At 52.9% G+C, this 27,237-nt stretch overlaps 9 protein-coding genes across 9 annotated transcripts; 3 read left to right on the forward strand and 6 right to left on the reverse strand.

Annotated features, from left to right (window-relative positions):
• Positions 1 to 984: 984 nt before the first annotated feature.
• M421DRAFT_328785 (uncharacterized protein) lies at positions 985 to 3,649 on the reverse strand. The gene is made up of 3 exons (XM_033589360.1): positions 3,271 to 3,649; positions 2,497 to 3,223; positions 985 to 2,448 (listed from the first exon to the last, which is right to left on the reverse strand). The coding sequence occupies exons 1-3, from the start codon at positions 3,477 to 3,479 to the stop codon at positions 1,234 to 1,236; spliced, it is 2,151 nt and encodes a 716-aa protein (XP_033443442.1). The 5' UTR covers positions 3,480 to 3,649; the 3' UTR covers positions 985 to 1,233.
• A 359-nt stretch (positions 3,650 to 4,008) lies between these two features.
• On the forward strand, positions 4,009 to 5,124 carry M421DRAFT_328792 (uncharacterized protein). The gene is made up of 2 exons (XM_033589361.1): positions 4,009 to 4,037; positions 4,108 to 5,124. Exon 2 carries the CDS (start codon positions 4,295 to 4,297, stop codon positions 4,967 to 4,969), a length of 675 nt encoding a protein of 224 aa, XP_033443443.1. The 5' UTR covers positions 4,009 to 4,037; positions 4,108 to 4,294; the 3' UTR covers positions 4,970 to 5,124.
• M421DRAFT_425999 (uncharacterized protein) lies at positions 4,910 to 8,410 on the reverse strand. Its single transcript, XM_033594262.1, has 5 exons — positions 7,883 to 8,410; positions 7,688 to 7,832; positions 6,698 to 7,640; positions 6,516 to 6,640; positions 4,910 to 6,464 (listed from the first exon to the last, which is right to left on the reverse strand). Exons 1-5 carry the CDS (start codon positions 7,983 to 7,985, stop codon positions 5,279 to 5,281), a joined length of 2,502 nt encoding a protein of 833 aa, XP_033443444.1. The 5' UTR covers positions 7,986 to 8,410; the 3' UTR covers positions 4,910 to 5,278.
• A 2,507-nt stretch (positions 8,411 to 10,917) lies between these two features.
• Positions 10,918 to 11,605, reverse strand: M421DRAFT_328840 (uncharacterized protein). The gene has a single exon (XM_033589362.1). The coding sequence runs from the start codon at positions 11,561 to 11,563 to the stop codon at positions 11,186 to 11,188; it is 378 nt and encodes a 125-aa protein (XP_033443445.1). The 5' UTR covers positions 11,564 to 11,605; the 3' UTR covers positions 10,918 to 11,185.
• Positions 11,606 to 12,222: 617 nt separating this feature from the next.
• Positions 12,223 to 14,050, reverse strand: M421DRAFT_426001 (glycoside hydrolase family 76 protein). The gene is made up of 3 exons (XM_033594263.1): positions 13,660 to 14,050; positions 12,894 to 13,615; positions 12,223 to 12,841 (listed from the first exon to the last, which is right to left on the reverse strand). The coding sequence occupies exons 1-3, from the start codon at positions 13,745 to 13,747 to the stop codon at positions 12,275 to 12,277; spliced, it is 1,377 nt and encodes a 458-aa protein (XP_033443446.1). The 5' UTR covers positions 13,748 to 14,050; the 3' UTR covers positions 12,223 to 12,274.
• Positions 14,051 to 14,545: 495 nt separating this feature from the next.
• Positions 14,546 to 16,497, forward strand: M421DRAFT_328858 (uncharacterized protein). Its single transcript, XM_033589363.1, has 3 exons — positions 14,546 to 15,190; positions 15,244 to 15,521; positions 15,576 to 16,497. Exons 1-3 carry the CDS (start codon positions 14,794 to 14,796, stop codon positions 16,299 to 16,301), a joined length of 1,401 nt encoding a protein of 466 aa, XP_033443447.1. The 5' UTR covers positions 14,546 to 14,793; the 3' UTR covers positions 16,302 to 16,497.
• Positions 16,223 to 18,875, reverse strand: M421DRAFT_426003 (poly polymerase 2 ADP-ribosyltransferase 2). The gene is made up of 4 exons (XM_033594264.1): positions 18,134 to 18,875; positions 17,891 to 18,080; positions 16,770 to 17,842; positions 16,223 to 16,720 (listed from the first exon to the last, which is right to left on the reverse strand). Exons 1-4 carry the CDS (start codon positions 18,773 to 18,775, stop codon positions 16,598 to 16,600), a joined length of 2,028 nt encoding a protein of 675 aa, XP_033443448.1. The 5' UTR covers positions 18,776 to 18,875; the 3' UTR covers positions 16,223 to 16,597.
• Positions 18,876 to 19,049: 174 nt separating this feature from the next.
• On the forward strand, positions 19,050 to 20,765 carry M421DRAFT_426004 (uncharacterized protein). The gene is made up of 2 exons (XM_033594265.1): positions 19,050 to 19,366; positions 19,422 to 20,765. Exons 1-2 carry the CDS (start codon positions 19,068 to 19,070, stop codon positions 20,527 to 20,529), a joined length of 1,407 nt encoding a protein of 468 aa, XP_033443449.1. The 5' UTR covers positions 19,050 to 19,067; the 3' UTR covers positions 20,530 to 20,765.
• A 1,974-nt stretch (positions 20,766 to 22,739) lies between these two features.
• Positions 22,740 to 26,955, reverse strand: M421DRAFT_9842 (uncharacterized protein; the record flags this gene model as incomplete). Its single annotated transcript, XM_033598611.1, has 5 exons — positions 22,740 to 22,992; positions 23,043 to 26,226; positions 26,288 to 26,712; positions 26,761 to 26,883; positions 26,933 to 26,955. 5 exons carry the CDS (start codon positions 26,953 to 26,955, stop codon positions 22,740 to 22,742), a joined length of 4,008 nt encoding a protein of 1,335 aa, XP_033443450.1.
• Positions 26,956 to 27,237: the final 282 nt, after the last annotated feature.

The following is a 27,237-nucleotide window of genomic DNA, read 5'->3' on the forward strand; positions in this document are numbered from 1 at the left end:
CCTATATCAGAACTGGCGGATAGAGAGGCTGTTCCGGCTGGAATTGTGGAAAAATAGAGTTTAGTAGACGGTGATAATGAACGGTCAATTTGAATGGTCGATAGTTATGAGGTTGTCTGTATGAATTGAAAGAGCGTTTGAGTCAAATACCATCGTGATGACTCACCCTATATACATTCACACGGTTGCTAGTCTGCACAACGTCACTATCCGCCAATCCACCAGCTGAATTCAATGACCTTTAGTCCGTTCAGGCCCTCAAGACTAAGAAGCAGTTGACTAGTAGTGATCCGAGTCTTGCATACACCGACGAGGGAGTAATGAATCTGCCTACGTTCTTTAATTCGTACGATGAGTGCGCATACTATGTTGCTAGGTTTGCAGTTCTCGGAAACGATGGCAATCTGACCGTCGGGCCTACCCTCGAGGCAACAGTAGCTCGGTTCGTTCTGCCTGAGAGTTTTTGCCAGATCCAGATCATGGTCGATGTTGCAACTGCAGGGCGAGGTATATCTTCGGTGGCAATTGGCAAGAGGCAACAGGAGATAGGCGCTTCCAGGGCCTCCCTCTGTTCAAGATTGCAGCAAGAGCTCGGCGCACTCTGTAGAAATGTGCCATGAGAACCACAATGCCTCCCATTAATCGTGTCCTGAACATAAGGCGTGCCGATATTGCAATGGTAGGCCAAAACACTGCAACTTTGTGATTTCTGCACCACCGGCGCCTTTAACACCATCTACTCTCGTTTTGCATCGAGTTCCAGTTCAGGACTTCATTGGTTGTTTGGTGCCGGGCCCGATCGAGGCTGGCATCCTAGGGTTCGGCTCGGACTCCAGCCTGATCACCTCAACAACACCAGCTTCTGGCACTTCGGTTTAGCGTATTCGCGGACTGCTTTGTTGGCGACAATTCTCAACCGCCTCTCAGACACTGGTACCCAAACAGAGTGATGGCTTGCAAGCTTAGATCAGTCTTCCTAGGACGGCTTGAGGTCGCTTCTTCGGTTCTGGTTTCGAGAGTGCCTGGATGAGCTCCCCACCGTGACGTCTCGGTGAAGTGGATCCTGAGGTGCGAGTGAGCCAATTCGAGCGAGGCTGGGTCTGTGCGATGCTTGTGCCTGCGACTTGAACGTCCATATGTAGCACGCAATGGGAAGCAAGGAGACCGTCGTGGCTTTCAGTCGGGAAGCGCTGGCTCGAGCCAATGTGATTTTGGAATATCAATGTTGTCCACTCAAAGCAAGCCTTGAAAGTGTCGTGATATCTCTCCGATCTCCCATATGCTCAGACCTTGTTCACCAAAATTGTCTGCCGAAGGATCCGGTTGCACGGGCTGCGTTGTTGCTGCCGTGCCAAATGCGTCATACAGATCGATGAGCTCATTGCCAATATTGAACACGTCAGGCATTGACCCAAGGTCTGTGTCGAAACTGAAGTCACCGCCGTTCCACAAGTTCGGCAGCTCGGTCGCGTTTGATCCGAGCTGCAGGGACTGCTGCACATTGTTCGCGGTTGACGGTTCGACCGCCTCCTTGAAAGGTGTGTTGCTGCCTTGGATCCCAGTTTCGCCGTGCATTCCCAATGATTTGACAACAGGCAAAAGACCTTTGATGCTTTTCCAAAGCCTACGGCTAGCTGTGCCATGGCGTGAGAAGCCCTTAACTAGTTCCACCGCTGAGATGAATGCGTCTCTGCTAGCTTCTGCGAACGTACTTGGCGCATGGCAGACAGCAAGTAACAGTACTGCAAGCGCACTCAGCAGGTAGTAGTGGTATACGCTCTGTTGACGAGTGTAGATGTCGCTCGTTTCGTTCAGGTGTACCAAAACCTGAATACTATCCTTGGCAATGTCAACGACCAACCGCGCAGATTGCAAATCTGCCTTGATGTTATCTGGGGTAAGCACATGATGTCGATGAATGAGCGTGCGCATATGATTCCCACGAAGGTAGAGTAAAGTTCTTAACCGATGTAGAAGCCTTGGCTGCGACTTTGGCGCCAGGCCCAGGCGAGGGTGCCGGAACTGTAGCTCCTGCGGTATTGACAGCAGCCAATTCGAGGTGATAAAATCGAGGTAATCTTCTGTCTCCTTTGGAATCGTTTGCAAGGGAGAGCCATACGGTGGCAGAGACTCCCAGACTCTGGAGCACAGTCTCGCATAGGCGACCATGGCTTTCAAGTACGGGTATGCCTTCCCTGGTTCCGGTAGTTGAGTGTCGATATCCCGATCGTTCAGGGCAAACGATAAGCTAGTGCCGAAGCTCCAACGTCTGTCCAGTTCGTAGACTACCCAAAAGACTTGCACCGCAAGCCTTCGGTCTTCAGAGTCCTTGAAGTTGTCTTGGAGGCTCTGTTTGCGATGTAAACCCATCTCGAGAGCCTGACGGCAGGCTCTACCAATCGCTCGCCACGCGAATAACTCTTCTTCAGTGTGACAAAAGTACAAACTCTATGTTGGATTAGTGGATTTTTGGGATATACGTGACAAAATTCATACCAGCATCCCCATAATCTGTATGTCCTTAAGCTCGACTTCTGTCTCACTGGAAATTCGGCCAACATCCTGTTCGACCTCGAATAGCAAGCGGTCTGAAAGATCATTCTTTCCATGAATCTCATGGGTGATAGCTGTTGCCACAGCAAGTCTCAAGATGTGTACGTCCTTCTTTCCCACTTTCTGCGGACCAGTCGGCTGGTGAGGATTGCGGACGAGATCCATGATAGCCGGGGCATTTGCAATCAGATCTCTGGTCTCTATGATTGGATGCACGCATGCTACCTCTTCTTGGTAAATGCCTAGTAGCCTATTTATGTCGTCATTTGAAATACCCTGTAGGCCCTCCACTCCGGAGCGGAGCAAGGTCTGCGCCAATGCAGTAGTTGGCTCCGGCGTTGCTTCTCGTGATGATACTGATGACGTGTGGCCAGCCGGATATCGCACATCAGATGGTATACCCATACGATTCAGTGATGATTCGACGATTTTAAGACTGAACGCAGCGCGTGTTGGCCCTGCAAACTGAGGTTGTCGCGGTGGTCCTGTGCGCTGAGACGTGGTACTCGAGTGAGCTGGACTAGCTGTCTGCTGTGAAGCTGGGGTGCATCCAGCAATGATGGTGGGTTGACTATCTCGTCGCTCAGCGAGAGCCGCCACAGCGCCCATCAATGTGGTGAGCTGCTGTCGTAGGAAGGATACATCTTCAGTCAATTGCTTGTGAATAGAGCTGGAGCTGAGTTAGATTCAGGACATCTTGGAGGGTTTTTTGCTTACTCATCGATGTGACTTTTCTCTTTGTTCTTGTCCTTTTCTTTGGCAGTCTGTGTAGCTGTGGGCACGACGATGCAATTAACATTCATAGTGGAGCACCGTTGACAATCCGCACTGTCGTCAACTTGGATGCATTTAACTTTACAACGTTTGCACTCGTTGCTGATGTCTGTAAGAAAATGAAATGGGGTGATTTCCATTAAGCATACCATGCTGCTGAAGTGTACTTCGCGCGTTTCGAACGCGAAGTTTCAGGCGCGTCCTGCGCAGGCCTCTTCTGAGATGAGTTCGACAATGCGCTGCCGCTGCCATTGGCCTCCATCGTATAAGTATATCACACAATCTTCGCCAGCGGAAGGAAGACGTAGCAGTGATGGCTGCGTCATCATCGCGCCCAGTGTGGAGATGGGTTAATAAGTGGCACCGGCTCGGTCGGCTCAAGTCGGCCATGCGCGGCTAATTCCAGAGACCAGCCGTTCCGCACGAGTCCGGGGTTTCAGCAAAACTGTGGTTCCCTGCAATGATGCAAGTCGTGGAGCAGGATACCTAGAATATCAGAGGATCGGGCTGGCAATGCGGTCGCGACAGCAGAGCTTGCGGCGTCAAGGGTACGCTGCAGGAAAGGAAAGTAATTTTTTATGGGAGATTATTCAGCAAAGGTCCCTGGATGCAAAAACTACATTATTATCCCACTAACAAATGCAATGATTTTCCTGGTACATCGACGAACGAGACGGGCGTCTACGGTCAGGTGATAGCACCTTCACCACGTATGTTCATGTCACTTGCGTCTTACCAAGTGTTTGCTACCGTGGGACAAACGCATTGACAATCCCTTAGACCTCTTACTACCGGTCCAAACGGAGACGACAAATTTGCCTTCAGCACTGTGCGCATGGGCATAATGTCTTTCACTATGCAGGTTCTTGGCTTGTCCTTCTGCGCAGCGTTCTTTGTGAACGTATGCACAACGTCCCTTCAGCTCACCACGACAGTATCGGCTCAGCCTACCAGTCGTCACTGAATTATGCGAAGCAAAATGAGGAAGTCGCATGCGTTTGGCACGAAGAGCATGCCGCTGAAGAAGCTCCCGAAGAACATGAAGAAAAGTAGAAAGCTTTCAGCTGTCAACACACGAATGTTAACAGCCACAGCCATCAATAAATCGTCTCTTCTCCCGTCATCAACCAAGTCGTGCCAACATATTAGCGACCGCAACGATCTCCAGGCACTCCAGCCAGAAGTCGCGCCAGTCTCACACATAACACTTCCTGCGGAGGGCTCGAAGTCTCAAGCCACACAAAATGCCGTTCTACCTGACCACACGGATTACGTTGAACATATCTATGCGCAAAGTCCAAAACACACCTCGACCGCAATACCTCATCTCGCGCCTTCAGATCCCTCGCCAGAACTCTCGAGCACCGAACAAACACCCATCGCCCCGGTCACCTCGCCCACAGGCTCCAAGCAGTCAGTCCCTCATCACCGCCCCTCAGCCGCAAGAAGTCAATCCACTTCCCCAGCCTCCGCGTGCTGCCACCAGCACGACTCTACGGCGATGACCAAATCCCATCTGGCAGCAATGCACCGTTTGCAAAAGACGAGTGCGTGTCGCAGGCTCATGCGCGCCGCTACTTTCTGTATCGAAGTTCTAGCCATGGGACGTGGATGTTTGTTCAAGGCTGTGAGGAGGTTGTGAGGGGACGGTTATACGGAGCATGTTCCTTATTAAGAAGGGGCGGTGCAGGTGTGAACTTAAGTGATGGGATTGGTGTATGCATAGCGAGTCACATCATCATAAAAGCTCGAGGATGTTGTCTTGAGAAGTAGATTAGAAAAATCTGGGAGGATATATGCGTTTCTCGGGACACGATGAGTATGCTTATTCAGTGGCTTTGGTGTTCATTATAACGTATAATTGTATGCAGAGCGTAATGGTTAAATTTGGACACGTAGAAGTGACCTGGATCCCCAGCCGGTGCTCGATGGTGAGAGATGTATTGGCACATTATGCCATCCAGTCACGGTCATCGGTGTGATTGCTCGCCGGACGGCGTTCCTGTTTTTGCTTCACTATGTGCGCCCTGATAGGCACAGAATCATGTGACTTGAGAGCAGAATCCCATGGGTTCGGTGTTCTACGCTTGACTTGCAGTCGCTGCAGCAGTGGTTCTTTACAAATCTCATGAATTCGATAGTAGGACTCGGGTTCTTCGCAGTCTGGGGCTTTCTGGTGTCGTGGAAACAGTAGCGCAGGGTGCTGTGGTTGTGTATCCTGCAGCGATGACATCTGAGGAAGGAATCCTCCAGTTCTCTCTTGCTCAGTTAGCCTGACGTCTTGTACCGTCTGCATCGGACAAGGATGTCGGTTTCGCGGTGGCGCGCCTGCACATATGACCTCAGAGTTCTGGGTCGGTTCTGTCGCATTCTCTCGTAGACTCAGGCCCGCATCTATCGCATGCGGTGCTATAACAGGGTGGGCAGGATTATTGAAGGTGTCCTGTGGAGTGTGAGTATCCGTTGGTGAGCCTTGCTTAGACAAGGCCAAGTTCTGTCGAAGTCTTCCCAATGTCTGGACTAGTATAGCGCAGTCGGTGCATTGCGAGAGTCCTCGTGACTGAAATGCGTTGCAACCATTTTCACCAATGAAAATGTGTTTCAACTCTCTAGTGAACGATCCGCACATGGTCTTCAGCTTCTCTTGACTGGTTGTCAATCGACAGAGTGAATTTTGCGGTTGAGATTGACGCCAGTGCTGAACACGCTCGTCTGTAGTCATGGAGCGTTTGACATGTAATGCGTGATTTCGGTGATCAGCTTCAGCACGTTGGCTATCGCTAGTCTGATTCGGCATGGTCGCCGTACGCTTGATTGAGTGTAGCCCTTGAGGCGTGGCCTGGAGCGGACATCCGGGAGCACGGAACAGCGATGGCTCCTCCAAGCGGGTCGCCAGAGTTTGATCATGTCGTTGGGCGGTGCTAAAACTAGGTCTACGTCCTCGAATGATGTCGAACATAGCGTCACCCTTCGGTGCATCGGTCAGGTTCTCGTAGCCTCCTAAGGTAATGAGAATGTCATCTTCGATTCGAACACCGCCCACAGGCATATAGCGATGCAAAACCTCCTGATTGATGAAGCGCGAGTGTACCGGTGATGGAAGATAGAAGTGTTGGAGTGCGTAACTGGAGAAGTAACTGGTCCTGTCAGTACACTTGCGTCAATTCGATCATGGAAAGAGCACCCACATCCCTGGCTCCACAGTGACTACCATGCCCTCCTGGAGCTGACTGCTCTGAGTGTCTGTAGGTGCATGGCAAAGAGTAGCATCGTAGACTGGCGCGTGGAAGTTCTCTGGAAATAGCGAAGGCACCTACGCTGTGTCAACTTCGTCGCCGCAATGCGCATACGTTGATGCAGTTGCTCTCACCTGTTCGAGGACAGCCTTGCCCCTACTGACGCTCATTAGCTCGGCTTGTCCAACATCGTGCACTTCCAGCCCAACATGATGACCCAAACCATGCGGGAAGAATGCGCGACTGGTGCCTGCAGCGTAGATCTCCTCTCTGGTTCCGTTATGAAGAAGGCCAAGCTTAAGCAATCCATCAATCGCGATCTGATGCGCCAAAATGTGAAGATCAAGATATCGCACCCCGGGTGCAAGACGCTCGATGCAGCTCTCTTGCATCCGTTCCACCAACTTGTAGATGTTCTCAGCCTCTTCGCTCGGCCACGACTCGGCAAGTGGGAATGTGCGCGTAATGTCGCTGGCGTACAGCTCATATTCGCAGCCAGCATCCAGACACATGAGTTGTCGGTCTTCAAAGTTCTCGTTGTTCGCGTCGTAGTGCAGTGTCCCTGCATTCGGACCAGACGCGACAATGGGGTCGTATGCCTGATGCTTGGCCTGGTGTGAGATACATACATTCATAAATAAGCCCTCAACTTGCGCCTCATTCTTGTATTTCAAGATGTTGGCAAGCACCTTCCTGTGAGCTTCTGAGCTGATGTCATTGGCTTTGCGTATCAAGGCGATCTCGTGTTCATCCTTGATCATGCGCGCGGCGTTCATTGCGGGCTGCAAAGATTTGGAGTCGATGATTGCATGAAGTCCAGGTGTTCGCGGAAATTGGTCATTGTGCAGAACGTAGACGTCGCTGCCGTGCCCTCCATGGTAGTCGCTCCAGTCCTTGATGGCATCGCCAAGTTCGTCGACATAGTAGACCTCATCAACGTCATACCTTTCAACAGCTTCGGCAAGAGTAGAGCCTCGTCCGTTCCAGATGACGCGCTTTGGGTCGATTCTCGGTATGAAAAGTGACAGGGTGTCATGTTGGATGTCGTAGGTCATGTGGCATGATGGCTCGTTGCATCTTCCTCTCATCAGTAACAGCACTTTTGACACAAAGCTGCTACACACCCAGTAAGATAATAGAAGTAACGTCGCTGCCGGAATAGCGCTGGCATGTCGCTGTCCTCGTTGTTCTTCGCAGGCTGTCCAGCGAGATAAATCAAGCCCTCGTCGATTCCCAGCTTTTCCTGCACACGACGAGCATGCTGCCTCGCTGTCACCAACTCGTCAGTGAGTGCGCGCTGTAGCCTTGCTCGTACTCACCTGGATATTTCTCGAGTGAGCCTTCAGCGTCCAAATGCACCCAATATTCTTTCGCCTCCATGCCCGATCTCGCAGCGCAGTCCATGCTGTCGGAAGCATCCATCCTCACGCCAGCGCAAAAGAATGACGGGCTTGCAAATTAGCGAGAGGAATTTTGAACGGCGCGCAAGATGTTGTTATGGAGCGCAAGGCAACCGGTGAGCTGAGGCGCGCTAGCGCCAAGGACCGGTCAAGAATCAGACGGATCAGAGAGCAGTGACCACACGGCACTGAGACAATGGCTATCTGTGCCACAGAACTATGTCTGTGTCCACGTTATCACTTTCGCTGTTGGGCCCGATTCCGCCGAATCCGGCGATGTGAGCGATGAGAGATTCGATGCTCGTACAGCTCTCCAGACGCAGCCGCTCGACCAGGCTGTCTCGACGACCCCGCGCGCGTGACCGCGCAACCGTAACACTCCAGGGCTCACCGTCCACACAGCGGTTGATGGCTGTCATCTATGTGCACGACATGAGTCTCTCCATGCGGCGAAGGCTGTCGACTTTCGGGCCTGTAGGCCAAGAAGAGAGAAAGGAACCTGGTGGTCGGCCTGAAGTGATCTGATTGGTCGGCGAAAACCGGTGAACGTACGAAGTACAACAAGGCAAACGCAAGACCGCGGAGGATCACCACAAGGAATGGAACTTACCAGATCACGTCGACATTCTCGTTGATACGACTGGAGCTGATCTGATGTTGGAATCGGCAATGACCATTCGTGATCTGCTTTAACGATTGAGCGCCACCAAGTGTGTCCCAAAGCGTGATCTGCAAGCCGCGACGATAACATCGTGCTGGGTTCGAGAGGAAATGTTGCGGACGACCTTATTGATATTCTCGAACAGCTCATGCGGTACTCCAGAAACAGCTCCTTCCCTGTGACAACTGCTTGACACCGAGAGAGGACATTCGCAGCTCCACGATGCCACCGGTTATACCATATGCATCCCACCACCGCAACGTGCACACGTGAAACAGAAATCCTAACCCGAAGTTCCAAAACTGCCAGTTCAAGTGCAGTTGGACGACCTTTGTTTGACAACAGCATTGTTGATCTGCGACTCCCCAAATTCTGCTCTTACAGCTTCTTCTCCTTCGACTCCTCCACCCGCGCGCACTGCGAGCTTGTGAAGAGACGGTGCAAAGACTATAGTCACCAGCGTCATCAGAACATGATAGGCTTGTTATGCTCGATCGCGATGACACTAAGTAAGTAGCTCCGGTGGCTCCTGTAGGAGCCTTTCACCATCACAATATTCACGGCTGAGCCTCAGCTCTTCTCTAGTGCTGCACGGTCCCGTCTCCCATCATTCATATTGTCGTGTCTCCCGCTGAATTCTCTTCTTCGCTTTACATTGCCCACAGTTCCCCACCTACTTGTTTCAATTCAATCCTTGTTTCTCCTCCTAGACTTCACAACGCCCTTCCTCATCACGAGCCTGTCATGAGAAGTCCAAGTATCATGTGTGTAGCCAATCCACATATGCATACTGCCAGATTTTCCACTCAGCGTCTTTAAGTCGAGAAGAAGGTAGGGTAAGAGAGCACAATTTGCCAGAGGATCTACAGAGCACGCCTTGCTGCAGCCTTGAGCTGTGAGATTCACACCTTTCGAATGCGATGCCCAGGCTATGCCCACACTTTCTACTCTTCCACTCATCGTCTTGGTTTGCGGAGATCAAAGGATACGACGTGCACGCATTCGAATAATCTTGTCTGCAGCCTTTGGCGCGGCTCGATTGGCTCGCTGTTGTCGTCAGTGGAGTTTAGGGAATGTCTTGCTGAAGCCTTGGATCTGAACTGCACATGTTGAGTCCGTCAACAGCTGGACACGAGATTAGTGCTTCGGTCATCATACTGCGAAGTGTGGGAGAAGGTGGCTTCGCTCGTCAGTGTCATGGGAAGATCCATGACATGAAACCACCTTTCTCGTCATGCTCTGCACCTCGTCAAGTCCAGCCTTGACGAAAGGACGTCGTTGTGTATTCGATAATCACAGTGTCGTGCTGGAGTGGACTAATGAAGAGTCTCGCTCGATGATCTCGCACTGGTTGACGACTGGCCAGTTCCTTCTACATCCTGATCCTTCACTTCGCAGCCTAGCTCTGATGGAATTTAATTAGGCGCACAGACATTTATTCACTTTGTTTGAGCTCGGCGTCATCGAATCTTGTTACACTCATGTTCCTCTCAGATGTCGTTGTTCTTATACTCCTTTTATGTCATTATTTGTCAGTTCCTTCGAAGGACAAGCTCGAAGAAGAAGTTGTTGCGGCAGACGTAGCTGCTGTTTGTATCGATGGAAAACTGCGCTGAGTTGCTTGCTAGCTAGGAGGCGATCATATATACATGCCCTGAGACTTGCTACTCTAAGGTAGTCAGCAGAGGTGACGACCAAGGCCTATAGGACCGAATTACACCGCAACAAAAATAAATAGACACTTCTGTTGCGATGCAAGTCGGTCCTATAGGCCTTGGTCGTCACCTCTGCTGACTACCTTAGAGTAGCAAGTCTCAGGGCATGTATATATGATCGCCTCCTAGCTAGCAAGCAACTCAGCGCAGTTTTCCATCGATACAAACAGCAGCTACGTCTGTCGCAACAACTCTTAGTCTTGTAAGAGCCACGTCAGCGGCAGCGGATCCATGGATAAAAGTAAATACGCGAAACTCCCTCGCAATCTGTTTCCACCACGAATCTTTGTCTCGTAGTTTCGATTCTTGAATACAGGCTAGTTTCTATCCCTGGAGGTGTACATCGAGCGAAAATCATACTCCAGCCTCGTCACGGTCAGTGATGAGCAACATCTTGAGTGTACGGCTAAGCTTGTTGCAAAACTTCATAAGGCTGCGGATATCGCTGAGGACTAACAAGGTGTAATATTGCCAATCGTGTCCAACAGGTACGAGACGGTGGGACCTTGTGAGATGGGAATGAAAGAACCACCATAGCGAAGCCAATGTCGAAGATAGTTAAGGCGGCCCAACTATGTAGTCAGCATTCCGTCGAAGCAATACCAACGAATTTGTGGGATATGGATGCTCAAAATGGCCAAGAAACACCTTCATTTTGAGATTATGCCGCTGCTTAGCTCACAGCACAGGGATGTTCGTCTCGTCATCCTCATCGCTCTCGTTGATGGCACCTAATCTCGCCCACTACAGTTGCTGCTCGCAGCTCGTCTCGATTTCTCTCTGATCTTGTCTTGACTCCCGCCACCTACATCAGTCACCGCGACCTTACCAATCACAAAAGTGAACTCACCATCTGAACAACAACACCATCCCCTCAGTCAAACAGCACAGTAATACGAACCACAATATTACTTGAACATCCGGTGCTAAGAACGGCTTCTCCGAATTTGTCGCCTTTGCGTCGTTTTCCACTTCCATAATTCTGTGTATCTGTCGATAATCCTTTGAAATGAGTTGGCCGGAGCCTATGACGGTGCGGGAGAACGAATTCCGCAATGAATGGACTGTTGAGCTGTGGCGAACAATAGTTGCTTCAAACTTCTCGCAAGCCTTCGTCCCGCTCCAGGTAGCGCAGAAGATGCGCGAAGACGGGGTATCTCCCCGCCGGCGATCCTGAGTTCCAAGAGTTCCAGTAGATGTTGGAGAAGTAGTCACAATTCCCATCAAAAGGAAGAAGAGAGATAGTAGGTGAGTGTAAGATATCAGCTCCATGGTTTGAAGTTTCTCTGCCAGACACATAACTACTAGTCCAGTGTATGTAGACACAGGCAAGGTGGGCAAGCTGCGCCACCTCTGTGGAGCTCCCAAGGCTTTCCGCCATATCATCTCGAATCTACCCATTCTCACCCCTTGCAAGTATCATCCCTACACCAGACCTCCACTCACAATCGCAGCACATGTAGGGTAAGGGACACAACAATCTCAAAAGCTTGTGCAAAGCTTACCACGTATCCACCGGCCGCTGTTGGACAACACGATGCGCTAAGTCTGAGCTTGTATCTCGCTGCCGATACATGACTGGGTAGCGCTCTGGCCTGCTCGATATGGTTAAGCGGGATAGTGATGACCAGTGGGGCGGATCGTATATGCTAGGATCAGCGTGGAGGACGCATCATTCTTGTGAAATTTCTTCTCGAGGCAAACATCAGGCTGAATCTCGGAGCAAGGTTCACGAGGTGGAAAGGGAGTCGTGGTGCTCGGGAGGGTCGAGATGCGCGACAGTTGAGGCTCAGCGCGGTTCCTCGCTCGGGGGCCGCGGCCGGCTTCACGAGACGGATACCTATGAGAGCAGTGGAGTTTACTGATCTCAGCGCGGAAGCCATGGAGAACATGATTCGCATTGGAGAAAGAAAAGAAGGCCTGGTTAGACTACACTTAATCGCCAGTGACCAACCACGCTCCGCCTCCAAATAAGAAAGCCAGCACGAGCACAGTCAAAATACCAGCACCAGCCCTATCCGCCGTAGTGATGGGATCATGCACAATAACTAAGTTGCCCCCATCACTGCCCGCAGATGGGTCGTTCTTGCTGACTCCACCCGTCTGCTCGCCCACCGGTCCCGCAACCTGATCAACAAGCAAATTCTGGATGGTCTCGAGAGCGCTCATCTGCTCTCCCACGCCGACCTGGCCGTCGTTCACGCCGCCTTGCCACCACCTCAGTCCGCATCCGTTCTTGCCAGGCCCGCACTGCTTTGCTGCTGCAACCGCCGAGGCGCGCAGCCGCGGCAAAATTGAATCGCGCGTCCAGGGCGCGGTGAGCACTGTGTAGCCCATCCAGCGCGCGAGGTAGGCTTTGAAGGAGCGCTGGTCGTGGTCGCAGAGTCCGTTGCGCTCGCAAGCTACTTCGATCATGACGTTTGGAGCACCGTCCGCGGAGAAGAAGACTGAGGTGGATTTAAGTATGCCTTCGATGCGGCCGCGCCAGAGTGCTGCTTTAGCCTGTTATGCTGTCAGCTTTGCGATCAATCGAAAGAGAAGTTCTGTGGCTCACGGTGTCACCTGCCGATTCTGACATGTTCCACATAGCGGCGGCACCCGACAAGTGAATGCCTGCGTTGTAGGTCCATTGGATGTGGTTTATGTCGGTGCAGTTCTTGCGCTCAGATGTGCCATCGTAGAAGTGGTAGTCCTGGCTGATGAGTCCGACACTCAGTTGCCACTCATACGCCTGAACAGCCCACTCAGCATATGTTTCGTTGCCGGTATATTTTGCCAGCCTTGCTGCAATGTTGAAGAACGCGCCGTTTGAGATCGTGTTTTTATAATCGTAGCCGTTGTTGAATGTGAAAATCTGCCAGTTGAGTCCACCACCACATGTTCTCGAGTTCCAACGTGGAACCTGTGTGTTGAAGACTGCAATCGCCAGCGACAACCACGACATCTCCCCTTCTACGTCTGGTAGCTTGTTTTCTGCTGCTGACATGGCTGACATCCCCCAAAACGCTTGATCGTCGTTTCCGAGCGTGCTCGTCTGATTTGGTGGCATGAATGCCTGTGGCTGGCCGATCTGGTGAACCATGGCCTGTGTCGTGATCTTGTTGTATGTATCGTCGCCGGTATAGTACCAGTAATCGATGAAAGAGCCGAACATAGCGCCACATAGCCACCAGTAGTACGGGTCTGGCAAGTTACCAGGCGTGTCGCCGACTCGATCTCCTGTGTACCAATCTCTTGTGCCAGCTGCGATGATTTTAGCTGCGCTCTTGATCGACTCTGCTGTTGTCAGTCTGGTTCGCCTTTGTTCACGATGCATGTACCTGGATCATCAGGATTAAGCTCAATAGCAGAAGTGACGAGTGGCGACAGAAGGCTAAACGTCGTGTAAAGCAATGTTGAAGGCTTCATTGCGGATCGCCCAAATATTACAGGAAGAGAATACAAAGGCTGATAATTAGCATGCGTAGCAAACGTGCCTCAGGCAGCGGATTGAGCGAGCGACGTGGTGGAAACGAAGGCAAAGCGGGGAGCAGTGGCAGCGACTGGTGGGGAGAGCAAGAGTAGATAGGGCACGAATGCGCAAATCGTGATGTTATGAAACCCCTTGACCACGAGCCAAGTAACGGCGCTGAGCCGCAGCAATCGCTGGGCGACTGTGCGACTCTTGGAAAGCATCAACCAGCGGGACTCTGGGCCAGCGTTGCGCGCTCGCTCAAGTCATTGTGAGATTGAGAGCGACCTTGGCAACCGTATCTACATCGATGGAAGGCCGTCTCCTTACAATACGAAGTAATTGTGGTCGGTGCTCGTTCAAAGGAGGCGCAGCGCGTTTGCTTGTCCTGTCCGTTACAGCGCGCATCTGACGTCCGCCCGGCCCGGAGGGCTTGGGATGCGTTAACGCCATCAACTAGCGGTCGTGAGTATCAAGGAAGCGTATGCTGTAGGTTTTGGAAAGCTGGAACGGGTGCGTAGTGTGTACCGCCAAGTTGAGCGACAGCATTGGCAACGCTTGGAGAAGAATTGGCGCCGAGATCTTCAGGAGAGCGCGTACGAAGTACGCCGATGCGCCCACCAACTCGGACTACAGTTCGATATGCTGCATAATTCGACGCAGAGCGTCCGTATGGTGCTGAGCGTCGAGCAGTGTCGCAATGCGTCTAGACTTTACGGAGGTGTCGAAGAGAAGAGGAGACGCTGAAGAAGCTGTTGACGAGTTCCGGCTCGGCAGAGCGGAGTTCTGTCTGTGCACAAGGCAATCACATAATTACTCTGGGAGCCACTAGAGACTCAGGGGCAGCCACTCACAAATACCAAAAGTAATCTGCTTAACTCATGCATAAACATGTCTTTGATCCGACAGATCTACGCTTCAGCAGATCGCCGCCCCTAGCGCGAAGGAAGATCGCCAACCCGTTCCTGCCGACACATTTACCAGCCACGCGTCGTCCAACATCATGTCGCCCCCACAAGCCAAGTCTCCGACGCCCAAATCTGGCGTAACCCGCACCAGGACGGGATGCTGGACCTGCCGCGGCCGCCGCAAGAAATGCGATGAGACCCGCCCCTCGTGCATGGCCTGTCAGGGTCTGAATCTGCAGTGCGAGGGCTATGGGTTAAGGCTGAAATGGGCGATCAGGGGACAGCCTTGTGTGACAATCCGCCATGCAAATCTTAGGAAGCCGAAGTCGAAAAGTCCGGAGGTAAAGCTTGAGGCCGACGGTACTCCGGTGTCGTGGCCGAACGTGTCGTTGGGAGACTGCGAGGACGAGAAAGACCAAATCTTGTTGCAGTACCTTGGCTACGACACGTTCGCTTCACTGTCGAAGTTTGAAAGAGACGTTTTGTATGACTGTAAGCTTAACCGTACGTCGTGAACTGTATCACATGTGTTGACATAAGCATAGTCGCAGATTGGGGCGCTCTCACCCTGTTTGCGAAGCCTGCCACCGAGAGCAAGCCGGATCCTGGAAGATTCAAAGAAAGCTTGACCTACTGTGCGCAATCACGGTTAATGCTGCTGAACAGCCTCACCTACCAGATCACATGTGATCCCAAGCACTCCATGCACGTGGATCGGTACTATGGCCGGAGCATCAAAGGGTTCCGACAAGCCTTATCTGATCCAGTGTGTTTTCAAGAAGAGATGACACCGTACGCGGGAATCTTGCTGTGCTCAATAAGCGTAGGTTGAAATATTGTCATACATCGTATGGGCTGGTTTGCTGATGACCATCAGATGAACCGAGCAATGCCTTTTAGCATACACTTGAACGGTATCGCCAGTATTTTCCATCAAAGATTCGTTCTTCACTCTTCCACGGAGACTTCACGAGAGTTGGCTGGATTGATAGGCGTGCTGGACCTGCCTACTCACAGCCTAGGTCGGCAGAACGGGCACTTGCACATGTGGCATGACCACTGTATGGGTCAAACTGGCGTCGAGGAGGTGAGCGGTTTGCCATGCAGTTTACTCGACTTGTTCGCTTCAATGATGGATGATGATATTGAGGATCGATTGTCGCAGTGGCCAGGTGAGCCAGGTGAACCTGTGATGTGCAAGATTTGGGAGGCGACACAACTTGCAGGGCTGATCAGAATCCGAGATCTTCGCCTGGACCAAGGCTTGCCTGCTCAACCGGATCGGAATGCGATCGTCCCCGCGGTACGGCAGGTACTAGATCTGTTGCAGGGCCTGCGGGTGAGACTGGACCCCAGCACATTCGCATCGACGGAGAGCCTACTTCTTCCATTAGCCGCCGCTGGTTCACAGACATCAGCTCTCATCGAAAGCGACCGCACATTTATCAGAGAATGTGTTAATTCACTCGCAGGCCATTCGCTGAGTAGCTATCCGTACTACGAAGGTGTCGTGAGTGTACTGGAGACGCTCTGGGCAAGTGACGGTTGCAAAACCTTGGACAGTGTCTCCAGGGACATGGGCTTCGAGCTAGGCCTGTTCTGAATATCCATCATCGAGATTATTGTTTCATTACAGCAGGGTATCAATGCTATCCGTACACAATCCTTCTACAAATAGCTCGACGCCGACATTGGAGAAGAATATGGAGAATCCACGCTGTAAATTTACCAGATGATTGAGCTTTTCCCACCGAAGAAGCCAGTATGCGCCGAAAGAGAACACCGCGAAAAAGCTTGGTGGAGGATCCCGGGAACTTTCAGGCACAAGAATCGACGAAAAGCAGTCGTCACGAGCGATTGCGAAAGTTGAAGGTCTCGCCATTACGTCTGGTCCCATTGCTACATGCGGACGCGAAGCAGGTAGCGAAGGCGCACCTGAGTAACGTCGTAGGCGATGTACTCATTGTACTGCAGGTAAGCACCTTTGACGTTGGTGCCGCCAGGGATAACACTGACATCAGGCTAGCAGATAATCAGCATTCTGTTCTCAAAGACAACTGGCTTCACGTACCATCAGGGTCCCCGCCAAAGATGGGTGGACACATCCAGCATCCTTCCACTGGCTTGGGCCAACCTTTCCCTTACCCCAGGTGGAACACATGCCTTTGGCTTTGGCGTCCTCGCCTGCAGAGAAAGAGGCGTCTATCAGCTCATGCACCGGGTTGCCTAATTCCGCTTCGCATAGCAACAACAAGGCCGTGCCACCTGACTGAAAGTGGTTGCAGTAATTTGCAGACTTGCTAGACATGTCGGCAAGATATATTCCCTTGCCAAACATGTAACCAGTAGCGGGAGCTTCAGGAGGAGCGATGCGAAGACCTTGGCCTAGGATGCCAGCGAAGTTGGTGACCCGAGAGCCGTGCCAGAGGAGGCGGCGATTGCCCGAGACCTTCGCGAACGGGCTGTTCTGGAAGCGTTCAAATTCGCCCTTGCGCTGGATACGGAAGATATCCTGCACGGCATAGTTGACATTGTGCGTCGCGCCCTTGGTCTTCAGGAGGTAGTCAGACAGCTCAGCGAACTCCGACCCCTTTACACTGAGCGGCTCCATCTCGTCCATACCAAGAGTCTGGAATTGACGATCAAGCTCGTTGAGATTGCTGTCGTCCTTCCGACTGGCCTTGAGCATGTCGCTGGCTTCCTTCATGTCGGACAAGCTCTCGAGCAACTCAATCTCCTCCTTAAGGAGCTTATTGTTGTTAATAATCGTTGGCCGGTCACGCCCAAAGACGTGGGGGATGACAGAATAGTAACGGTTGGACACTTGTTCGATCTCCGCGGATGTAGTCGGGTTGTCGATGAGAGCCGCCAGTTCTTTCAGCGCTTGGAAGCCGCGACCGATGGTGCCCTTACTGAGCTTGCCCAGCGGCATCTTCTTGTTGTCATAATTCATGGCGCTCAGCGCTTCCTCCTGATAGTTCAGGTTGAAGATGAGCTCGACGAGATTTTGAACCGGCTTGGTCAGCTTCGAGTCGACAGGCGGCTGGTCGCTCTTCGTGCATGAGCCACCCGCTTTGTGGATCTCCACTTCATCGTCATCCTCGTCGTCTGAGTCAGGGTTGTAATTCTTCTCCACGTATGCGTCTGGAAACAGTCAGTACATTGTGCAAACCGACAAAGCAAGCCGCTCACATTTTCCGTTCTTCGGATCAGCGCCTCGATCTTCCCATTTGAGACCGGACTTGTCCTTGAACTTCGTCTCGAAGTTCTTGAACGCATCAGCGAGCGATCCGTTACCGAGCATCTTCATTTGACCTCTCTCGCCGACGCGACCCCAACGAGTCCAGGTCTGGAAGTGCGCACCGTTCGGACTTTGCAACAGCTGCTTCGATATCAGCGGGAAAATCCCACTGTCCAGATTCAAGTTGCACTCACCTGCACCTTGTAGAACTTGTTATTGTTGGCCGACGCGTTGGTCTGATTGAGGGAGGCATCCCAGATGAGCCCATCATCATCGATGTACACCTCATAGTGAGGGGCTTGGCAGTGCTCGTCGACTTCGACGTGGATCTTCTTCGATTGCACGTTCTGTCCGTCACCTACTTTGACGTTGTCGACCTTAGCCTTATCTTCGAGGGTCTTTCGCTTCTTTTGCGAGGCACCCTGGCTCAGTACAGGTGTTCCGTTCGCTGAACCGGAGGCAGCACGTTTCTTGCCGTTGGTTATCGGAGCAGAGGCTACCGTGGAGGCAGCCAGTGTGTTGAGCAAATACTGCTTCTCATCCGCCCTAGCATTCGATGACTCTGTCTCATCCAGCCAGTCAATGGTGACAATGGGAACATCGTTGTCAATGGCGGCGGCGATCTTGGCTGACTTGGCTTCAAAGTCCTTGTCGGTTGTAATGAGGATGTTGGTGTCTGCTGTGATCTTTGAAGCCACACTGCCACCTAGATCAGTGACACGCTTTTGTAGAGCACCCTGGCTTGTTCCAGAGAAGCGACCAGAAGTAGCGACCGAACAGCCATCAAGCGGAGAAGCTTGGGCCTTTTGCTTGGAAGCAGCCCTGCGGGGAGGCATGGTGATGGTGGCGCGTGTGAACAATTGAGACGAATGAGATGATGCTACATAGAAATTGAAGATCCCCAGCCCTGCGACTCTTATGGAAGTGATGTTGGATGTGAGGTCAGAGCGCGACGCGATTGGGGGCCTGGTCGAGCTGAGACTAGGCAAGGCAACAACGCCCCAAATAGGATACTGCGGCACGCCAATCAGGCAGGAACGGCGCTAACGCGCGCGGTCACGCCTTCTGATCGCGCACATATCATCTGTCTTGACCACTTCTTTCGTCTGAATCACCTCATCCATCAGCATGACAAAGTTGCTGTCTCTGCCACTTGAATTGTTGGTCTACATATCCTCCTTTGTCTCGACCTCTGATCTGGCCGCCTTGCGTCTCACCTGCAAGCAAACAGAGAAGTCGCTATACGAATGGTTTTCGGAAGAGTTCTTCGTGAAGAAGCAGTTCATGCTCACACAGCCGTCTCTCCAAGTACTGCTCGATATCTCTCGGCACGTCAGTCTTTCCAAGAAGCTGAAACATCTGATCATTGCCACCAATGTCTACGATGACATCCCCATCCGCTTCAGAGACGGCGATGCATGCATCAGGTTCGTTTTAATGGATTTATTGCACTATAATGAGTTCTCGGCTGAGCATCTGCAGCTATATGCAAGGTTACGCCGATCAACAGGCGCTGATCAGCAACGGCGTCGACCGCGAGATGTTGACCGAAGCCTTCAAAGGATTGAGCAACCTGGAGACCGTCGATGTCCGTGACTTCTGCGCCAGACGCGAGCGCGATGGGACTTACTGGGCTTCATGGGGTGCTACGACCGTACGTCAGAAAACTGGCGTGCCACTGCGCGAATCCTACCGTGGTACAGGCTCGCAATCACGCTTTGTGTCGCACGTCTTCTCCAATCTGCTGTACTCCATGGGTGTAGCTGGACGAACCCCTTCAAGGATCGAAATTCTTCTACACCAGCAACCTGCAGGCCTCCCAGATGGTGCCTTCCACCTCGCCAACTTTACGTTCCCGGCGATTCAGCCTGTGCTGTACAACCTTAAAGCTCTCTTCCTGACACTCAACCTCTCTGATCTGTCAACACATACGCATCACACCTACTCTAGAGGTTTGCGTATTACGACAGCAGCCGGACGGTCTCTGCGTCATTTCTTGAGCTGTACACCCAACCTCACGCATCTGCGCCTCAACTTCCAAAAGTCTCACGTTCCCGACAATATGAAGTTCATGGAGTGGCTCGCCACAACACCGACCTCTCCAGCGGGACCTCCACAACCTACAAGGGTGAATCTGGAAGAGCCGTCACCAGTCAGTCTGCCTCATCTTACGACATTGGAGCTCGGGCGGTTGGACGTCGATCGAGACATCCTACTCGCTGTGCTCACCAGGTTCGCTCTCAAGCTTGAACGCCTCAGCCTGTGGCGCACAACCGTCATCGCGAGCCCGTCAGGTCCTTACGACACCAAGCCGAACATCTGGTCGCAGTTCTTCAACCGCCTCAGTTCGATATCTGGACTCGGCCTGACTTACCTGAAGGTCGGTGCTCTTACGCAGAACAATCACACAGTACGGTTCAAAACCGAGACTTGTGGAGAAGAGACGCCTGAGATAGAGAGGGAGTACTCGGGCAAGGATATGGCGAAATTCGTCAAGAGTTTGGTGCATGACGTGGCTGTGGAGTGGCCGCCCGAGCTTATCTTCGATAGCGACGCAAGTATTGAGGATGGGGATGAAGATGAAGAATAATCTGTCTATGCAGTCAGGACCTTGCACTTTGATGAAGCAAACAAACACTGATGATAACTTTTCCGTCACAACATGCCTCCAGAAGTTTTATCCTCGTACTTCTAGCATGCTAACCTGAGGCACACGGACTGCGATCTTTATGCTTTCGAGAAGATGGCATATGCCGTCATCGCCGAGCTGGTCTTCACAAATTCTCCCTGCCCACAGGACGCCGTGGGGTCGCAAATATAACCAAGTAAGATCAGCACTTCTTCTTCAGGTCTGCCCTCGAGTTAGGGCGCAGTGCATGACGAAAAAGGATGATTGTGCATCATTGACAAAATAGGTCGATGACACTGGCGACCAAGATCGCCTTCTTCTGCAAAAGCTGCAGTATAATCGTAACATCAGGACTTGCTTGAAGCTACGAAGGAGATGGAACAAGTGAGACCAAATGGTGTGGTGTCGAGGAAAACGCCCATGGTCGGGCCGAGTCTCCCTAAGGCCGCTTTTCGTGGAGCCAACCCTTTTTCAAGCACCACCTGGCGCGCATGATCTAGTCGACCTTCTTCGTTACCTGGATCAGAGGCATCTCACCATGACTGGTCTCAGTAACCGAAGAGTAAAGCGCCTGTATGCGGCGTTGCCCAAACTATACAGAATCTCGTCGACACAGCCAGTGAAACTGACCGATCGATCACAAACAGCGCAGATGGAGCAAGCTCGATCTGACTGGTAGATGTACGCACCCAATGGTTAAGGAGTATGAGTCGCAAGCAAGATTGTTGCCACAATAGTCGTGCTTAAGACATCCACTTCTCAAGGCAGGCATGCTTCCTGCGACCAGCTGCTCGTGAGACGTACTCAATTTGAGACATGGTAAGGTATGGGCAAGGGGCAGAGGGTTGGTACAGAGGATTTTGTAGCGAGTTCTTGACTAAGTAGACCGGTAATGCAAGGTGGCAGAATAGCGAAGGTGGTAAAGTGACAAACGGTGGAGGTGGCAAGTTGGGAGGATGAGTCGCTGTCAAGAAGTGCTGTAGGTGAGAGTGAGGGGCATGGACCATTTATAAAGATTGCGGTACGATGCCCGTGCGGTGCTAATCTGGAAACATCACGCGACCAGAGCAGCGCGATCGCAGATTGCACTCGCTTAGAGTGAAGGCATTGCTCACGTGTCAATTGATTTTCAGCCACCCATACCAGAATGGCGTAATGGAGGCTTCGAGTCGCTCACATACGCTCTAACCAGGCTAATTCGTAGGCATCAATGTCGCAATCGTGTCCCTTCACTGTCACTCTAGGAGTACATGCGGTGCAAGCACGCGTCCCGACAGACCCCTTCCCACTTCCATTGCGAGCGTAGCTCCATCCTCGACTGGCTTCCACCTCGAGCAATTACTGGGCGTTACTCAAAAGTCGTGACCCATCTCAATCCCTGAAGGGTTCAGGCGCTCAGGCTAACATCATCAATATGAGTCAAATTCTGTCTTCATACACCTCAGAGTATCAGAGTAGTTCCTTCATAGACGTCGCAGTGTAATTCTGTGTACAGGCAGATTCGACTCATTCCAGCGTATTTGCGGCGTCTGCTTTCGTCCACGTGGACTTCGTACACTTCAACAGACTCACACGTCAACTGATGGTATCAGTACGAGAACTAGAGCTCCAGCATCCTGCGGGCCGTAACGTGACGAATCCGAAAATCAAATATACTGCGATTTATGCCAGTGTCGGAGGCCGTCTGAATGTCCCGCGGACAGGAAACGAGTACAGATCCAATGTTTCAGAGTCTGTGTCTGTTGCGCTCGCGGGAGCTTCAGGTCGATGGGTACACAACAAGTGTTTGTCTGGTGTTCGAAGTCCTGCAAGATCGACGTATGTTTAGCGACTACGCGGAGCCTGATACTTGAATGTCTGGGTTAGTACTGGCGATCGAGCGATAATGTCTGGGCGAACACATGGCGTCGGTGGAGGGGTTGGGCGTGAATTTGCAAGACGGAGTTGCCGAACGTGCATCTTCGATAGTATGGTGGGGCGTCAGTATGTCAGCACCCTAATAGCGAAGTATCAATCTATCACATTTCAAGGAACAGGAGAAAGGGGGGCAGATGTAAAAGATCCATTCACGCATTACTACTCATTGCAGCGAGTACGAGCGAAGGCACCAAATTACCCCACGATTTCCATTGCCACCGTACAATCCTGCTCTCCCGGAGGTTAGACATGACTCAATAGATAGTGTTCTTCTTGGCAACATCCTCCCAGTTCGTCGTCGCATGCTCGGTGTCCGCAGTGCCTGGCTGGATCTGTCCGGGGATAGTCTCGTGGCGGTGGTGGCCGATGGGTCCACCATCAGTACCACCCGCGCCATCACCGTAGCGACCGACATTCATGGGAAGGCCGGTGCGAGGCTCGATGACGGTGCAGTCCTTGGTAAGGTCCTCGACGGGGTGAGCACCGTAGATGCCCTTCTTCGTTTGACTGTGAGACGTTAATATGTGCCTAGAATGAGAGCTTGAGGGGAAACTTACCGGTCACCGGAGATCATGTTGGGATCGCCGATTGGGCCGTCGATACCAATGTGCTCCCGCTTACCGCGAACGAAGGTGTCTTGGGGAGCAGTCTGGTCACGGTGGGCGAGTATAGATCCAGTGGCGGTGTTGCTGGGGATAGTGGCCTGCTGAGAGCTAGCCAGGCGGGTGCCTTGGTGGCCAACGGTGGTGGAAGGGGGCTCAATACGCGTATCGTGCAGCTCATGAGCAGCGAGACCACCGACGCCGAGAGCACCGCCGCCAGTAGTAGCATCACGGCCGTAGTGGCGCTCGTCCCTTGTGCAGTCAGGAAGGGTCCTTGTCTGGTGACCGGTCAGGCCAGAGTGCTGGCCATGAACAGCGGTCTCGCGAGCGCCAAGAGTACCGCTGGTAGGGCTTGAGAGGTTGCCGGGCCCAGTGCGATCCTTCGACAATTCATGAGCACCGAGCGCTCCTGTACCGAGAGCGCCGCCACCGATGGCAGCATCGCGACCATAGTGATGTTCGTCTGTACGGCCAGTAGTATCGATCGGTCCGTCAACACCAACGCGACTGTTGGCATGAAGAGGCTGCGCAGCGGGGTGATCAGCAGGTGGGTCCTTGTGCAAGAGATTCCTGCCCTTGTAGCCACTGCCATGGCCAAACCTGTCCTCGCGCTCATTCTCGGCAAGAACAGCAGCGCCAGCGCCTACACCACCCGCAACAGCAGCGTCACGGCCGTAGTGGCGATCTTGAGAACTTCGGGGTGAAGACTCTGGGCTGAGCGACTTCTCCTTCTTCGACTTGTCACGGTGAAGGAAACCCAGAAGACCGCCGCTCTTCTTCTCGTCCTTCTTTTCATGCTCAGCAGCTTCCTTCTCCTGCTTCTTGAGGTCTTTCTCGTGCTCCTTCTCAAGCTTGTGAACCTCCTTGTCATGCTTCTTCTCAAGCTCATGTTGGTGCTTGGCAGTTTCTTTGTCCAGCCTCTCCTGCTCCTTGGGGTCAAATTGAGGCTGCATACGCTGACCGTAGGCGTAACCGGCTCCTGCACCAGCCGCAGCGCCAGCTCCGCCAACGAGGGCAGCATCGCGGCCAGTGTGAGACTGGCTGGGTTCAGCGTTGTAAGGGTACTGCTGGCTTTGAGCGAGCGAGCCGGTGGGCTGAGGAAGCGAAGATGATTCAGGCTGAATGGATGCTCCGGGAGTCGTAGTGGGATGGTTCTTGTCACCCTGGTGTGACAGACCATATCCTATGGCGGAAACTCCAGCTAAGCCAGCTCCTGCACCAAGGGCAGCGTTGCGAGAACTATTGTCCCTTGGGCCAAGGTCGTTACTGTCGATCTCAGGCGCCTTGTAGGCTTGAGGTGGCTGAGAATTGGCGGACTGCGCCAACTGTGCCGTAGTGTAGGGTTGCTGAGTCTGAGCTGCAGCTGTGCCGTAATATCCTGGAGCGCTAGCACCGGTCGCACTTGCGAGAGCGGCAACGTCAGGGTTATGGTAGTTGTACTCAGAAGTAGCGGGAACTGGGTTGGGTGCACGCGCATCGGCGGCAGTCGGGTCGTATCGCTGCTCCTGCATCGAAGCTGCGGGCTGAGTGCTGCGGTGGTCGCCGTACGTCTTAGCAGCTTCGTAAGCTTCGTAGCCTGCGGCTCCGACACCTCCAGCGACTGCAGCATCTCGGCCGTAGTGGTGCTGGCCAGCCTTGTCATCAACCCTAGGATCAGCCCGGTTCAGAGTGTCAGACTGATGAGGACCAGTGGTGGTGTGATCCTTTTGCTTTGATGGATCAGGCTTCACGCGAGGGTCGAGAATGTTCGCAATGTTGCTCGTGTGAGGTCCAATGGTCTTCGAGGCTGGGTCCTCGGCTGTAGAACCAACAGTACGCTGACCAGTAAGCTTATCACGAGAGCCAGAGTGTGCGAGACCAGCTGCTGTGGCAGCTCCAACACCGGCACCCGCGAGACCAGCGTCACGTCCGTAGTGGTGCTGAGGCTGGAGCTCACCATGAGCGTCTATACGCTGGTGGGAGGTCGAGGTGCTCGTTGTAGTTGATGTAGTTGTGTTAGAGGACGGCAGGTGGTGAGTGGCCGATGTGGTCCCAACGGTACTTGGGTTAGTGTTGCCAGTTGTGTGCTGGGTCGTGGGCAGAGAAGAGGAATCGCTCAAAGTAGAGTCGTGGTGTCTGTCGCCAGAAAGGGCATTGCTTGCGAGAGCACCTGCACCGAGAACACCTCCACCGATTGCGGCGTCACGGCCATAGTGATGCTGCCTCTCTTCTTTCTCAGAACTAACAACGGGTGCAGATGAGCCTGAAAGCGGCTGCGATCTGGACGCAGATGAAGTTGATGCAGGGTCGAGCAGCTGCTCGTTGCGGCGAGACTCGCCGCCAGTGACACGAGGATCAAGGGTCTTGGAGCTGTAGGGGTTCTTCTCGTCGTATAGATTGCCGATACCAGTCGAAGGTGTCTCATTCTTGTGGTGAGCAGCAGCAGCAGCCAGGCCAGCAGCGCCAACACCACCAGCGATCGCGGCATCGCGTCCGACATGATGGCCAGACGACTCGGTAGATCTCGATGCGGGGTCGTTCAGAGTTCCTGTGTGGCGGAGATCGTGCGAAGTCGAGGGACCTGTGGTCGTGGTTCCAGATGTTGTGTCTGCACCTCCGAGAATGGGTCCAGCGCGCTCACTCTCGGGAGTGGCACTAGGGAACTCGCCAGGAATATGGGGGCTTGTTCCTGTCCTGTGTGCGTGAGGACGGTAGTCAAGCAGCCCAGTGTGCTGAGTGTGGGGGTCACTGCCGAAGGCCTTCTCGTAGTCAAGAAGGGTGCCAGTATTGACATGATGTGTCTCATAAGGCGGTCCATGTCCAGGCTCATTAGAATCGTTTACTGGACGTGCACCTGCCGCGTGCAGAGCATCGGGGTGAATGTTGTGCTCTGGGACGCTCGATGTCAAGTGGGTGTGTCCCGTGGGCGATGCAATCCGTTCGCCTGGAATGAGGCCGCTCGCCTGGGAGCTGTGGTGACTTTGTGCAACAGCAGCTGTTCCTGCAGCGGCAGCGAGACCTTCGCGACCATGATGATCACTTCCTGAAAGCTCACGCTTCTCTGTCCCGCTGTTCATGCCATGTGTGCCGTGGCTGGGGTCGTGATGTCCTGCAGTGACGCCTCCAGAAAGAGGGAAGAAGCGATCAGTGCCTGATGAGACTGTACAAGGTCAACGTTGTGCATTATTTTGATTACACGTAGCATAAGCTGGACTACCTACCAGGAATCACACTGGGCTGCTCCTTGGTGGTTCCCTCGTTCCTCAGCCCCGAGCTGGTGTTCGCACCTATAGTGCCTGCACCAACAATATGGCTGCGTTGGAGCTTGTCTTCAACAGAAGTGTTGCTGGGCAATGCGGCGTGTCCTTGACCATCCTGGCCTGGTGTGAAGCCAATTACACCAGACTTGATGCTTGCCTCACTCGCGCCATCGTAGGCGCCACTGCTCACTTGTGGCCGCGTGTTGCTTCCTGCATGAGACCTGTCTGCGAGTTGGGAGCTGTCGCTAGACCTGCCACCACTCACACGAGCCTGCCTGTCCTCGCCAAGACCAGTCGATGTGGTCGTGCCAGTGCCAGCACCGACATTGGGTGTGTTGGAGAACTTGGGGGTCTCACCAGTCATCTGGTCGTAGATAGGTGTAGCCCTAGTCGTCTGTCAGTATGGCCTGGTCTATGAGATGCGTAACACTTACCCAGCACCAGCTGAAGCTCCTGTGGCGCCTGCACCCGATTGTGCAGCTGTGCCAGCGGTGCCCTTGCTGTCGTGGGTGACATCGCCAGCGGTCTCACGGTCCTTGTCATGGCCGTGGGGGTGGCTGCGAGTGCTGTCAGCTATTGACCTCGTCAATGAGGTGCAGAACCTACAGAATGCTCTTGATCTTCTCCATTGCGAGTTTGTGTTTGTTTCTGTGATCGCTCCAGGGATTGGGGAAGGAGGCTGGCTTCTATCCTTTCAGAGTGTATCACGAGGATAGGATATAGCAGCAGCTTCCAAGGCACAGCTCTTTCATTGCAAACAACATCATCACGTAGCTGCAGCTACAGAGGGGCGCCAATGACCTCATGACAGATCTATGGGCCGCAGCAGGCTAGGCTGCGAGTCCAATGAGGACACAACAGCTGCGTGCCGCATCCAGAAGCAGCCAAGACCACACCAATTCCAGCGCGTC

The sequence above is a fragment of the Didymella exigua genome (genome assembly GCF_010094145.1).
Source record: "Didymella exigua CBS 183.55 unplaced genomic scaffold M421scaffold_53, whole genome shotgun sequence".
In the NCBI taxonomy this organism is placed as follows: domain Eukaryota; kingdom Fungi; phylum Ascomycota; class Dothideomycetes; order Pleosporales; family Didymellaceae; genus Didymella; species Didymella exigua.

Coding starts and splice junctions, on each gene's coding strand:
- M421DRAFT_328785 (XM_033589360.1), bottom strand. CDS start 3,479: ATGGTATGCTTAATGGAAATCACCCCATTTCATTTTCTTACAGACATC. Junction 3,224..3,270: donor GAGAAAAGTCACATCGATGA/GTAAGCAAAAAA, acceptor ACTCAGCTCCAG/CTCTATTCACAAGCAATTGA. Junction 2,449..2,496: donor TACAGATTATGGGGATGCTG/GTATGAATTTTG, acceptor AATCCAACATAG/AGTTTGTACTTTTGTCACAC.
- M421DRAFT_328792 (XM_033589361.1), top strand. CDS start 4,295: ATGCGAAGCAAAATGAGGAAGTCGCATGCGTTTGGCACGAAGAGCATG.
- M421DRAFT_425999 (XM_033594262.1), bottom strand. CDS start 7,985: ATGGATGCTTCCGACAGCATGGACTGCGCTGCGAGATCGGGCATGGAG. Junction 7,833..7,882: donor CTCACTCGAGAAATATCCAG/GTGAGTACGAGC, acceptor AGTTGGTGACAG/CGAGGCAGCATGCTCGTCGT. Junction 7,641..7,687: donor TACTTCTATTATCTTACTGG/GTGTGTAGCAGC, acceptor GATGAGAGGAAG/ATGCAACGAGCCATCATGCC.
- M421DRAFT_328840 (XM_033589362.1), bottom strand. CDS start 11,563: ATGGGAATTGTGACTACTTCTCCAACATCTACTGGAACTCTTGGAACT.
- M421DRAFT_426001 (XM_033594263.1), bottom strand. CDS start 13,747: ATGAAGCCTTCAACATTGCTTTACACGACGTTTAGCCTTCTGTCGCCA. Junction 13,616..13,659: donor GCTTAATCCTGATGATCCAG/GTACATGCATCG, acceptor TGACAACAGCAG/AGTCGATCAAGAGCGCAGCT. Junction 12,842..12,893: donor CAGAATCGGCAGGTGACACC/GTGAGCCACAGA, acceptor ACAGCATAACAG/GCTAAAGCAGCACTCTGGCG.
- M421DRAFT_328858 (XM_033589363.1), top strand. CDS start 14,794: ATGTCGCCCCCACAAGCCAAGTCTCCGACGCCCAAATCTGGCGTAACC. Junction 15,191..15,243: donor AAGAGACGTTTTGTATGACT/GTAAGCTTAACC, acceptor ACATAAGCATAG/TCGCAGATTGGGGCGCTCTC. Junction 15,522..15,575: donor TCTTGCTGTGCTCAATAAGC/GTAGGTTGAAAT, acceptor GATGACCATCAG/ATGAACCGAGCAATGCCTTT.
- M421DRAFT_426003 (XM_033594264.1), bottom strand. CDS start 18,775: ATGCCTCCCCGCAGGGCTGCTTCCAAGCAAAAGGCCCAAGCTTCTCCG. Junction 17,843..17,890: donor TGATCCGAAGAACGGAAAAT/GTGAGCGGCTTG, acceptor GACTGTTTCCAG/ACGCATACGTGGAGAAGAAT. Junction 16,721..16,769: donor CTTTGGCGGGGACCCTGATG/GTACGTGAAGCC, acceptor ATTATCTGCTAG/CCTGATGTCAGTGTTATCCC.
- M421DRAFT_426004 (XM_033594265.1), top strand. CDS start 19,068: ATGACAAAGTTGCTGTCTCTGCCACTTGAATTGTTGGTCTACATATCC. Junction 19,367..19,421: donor GACGGCGATGCATGCATCAG/GTTCGTTTTAAT, acceptor GAGCATCTGCAG/CTATATGCAAGGTTACGCCG.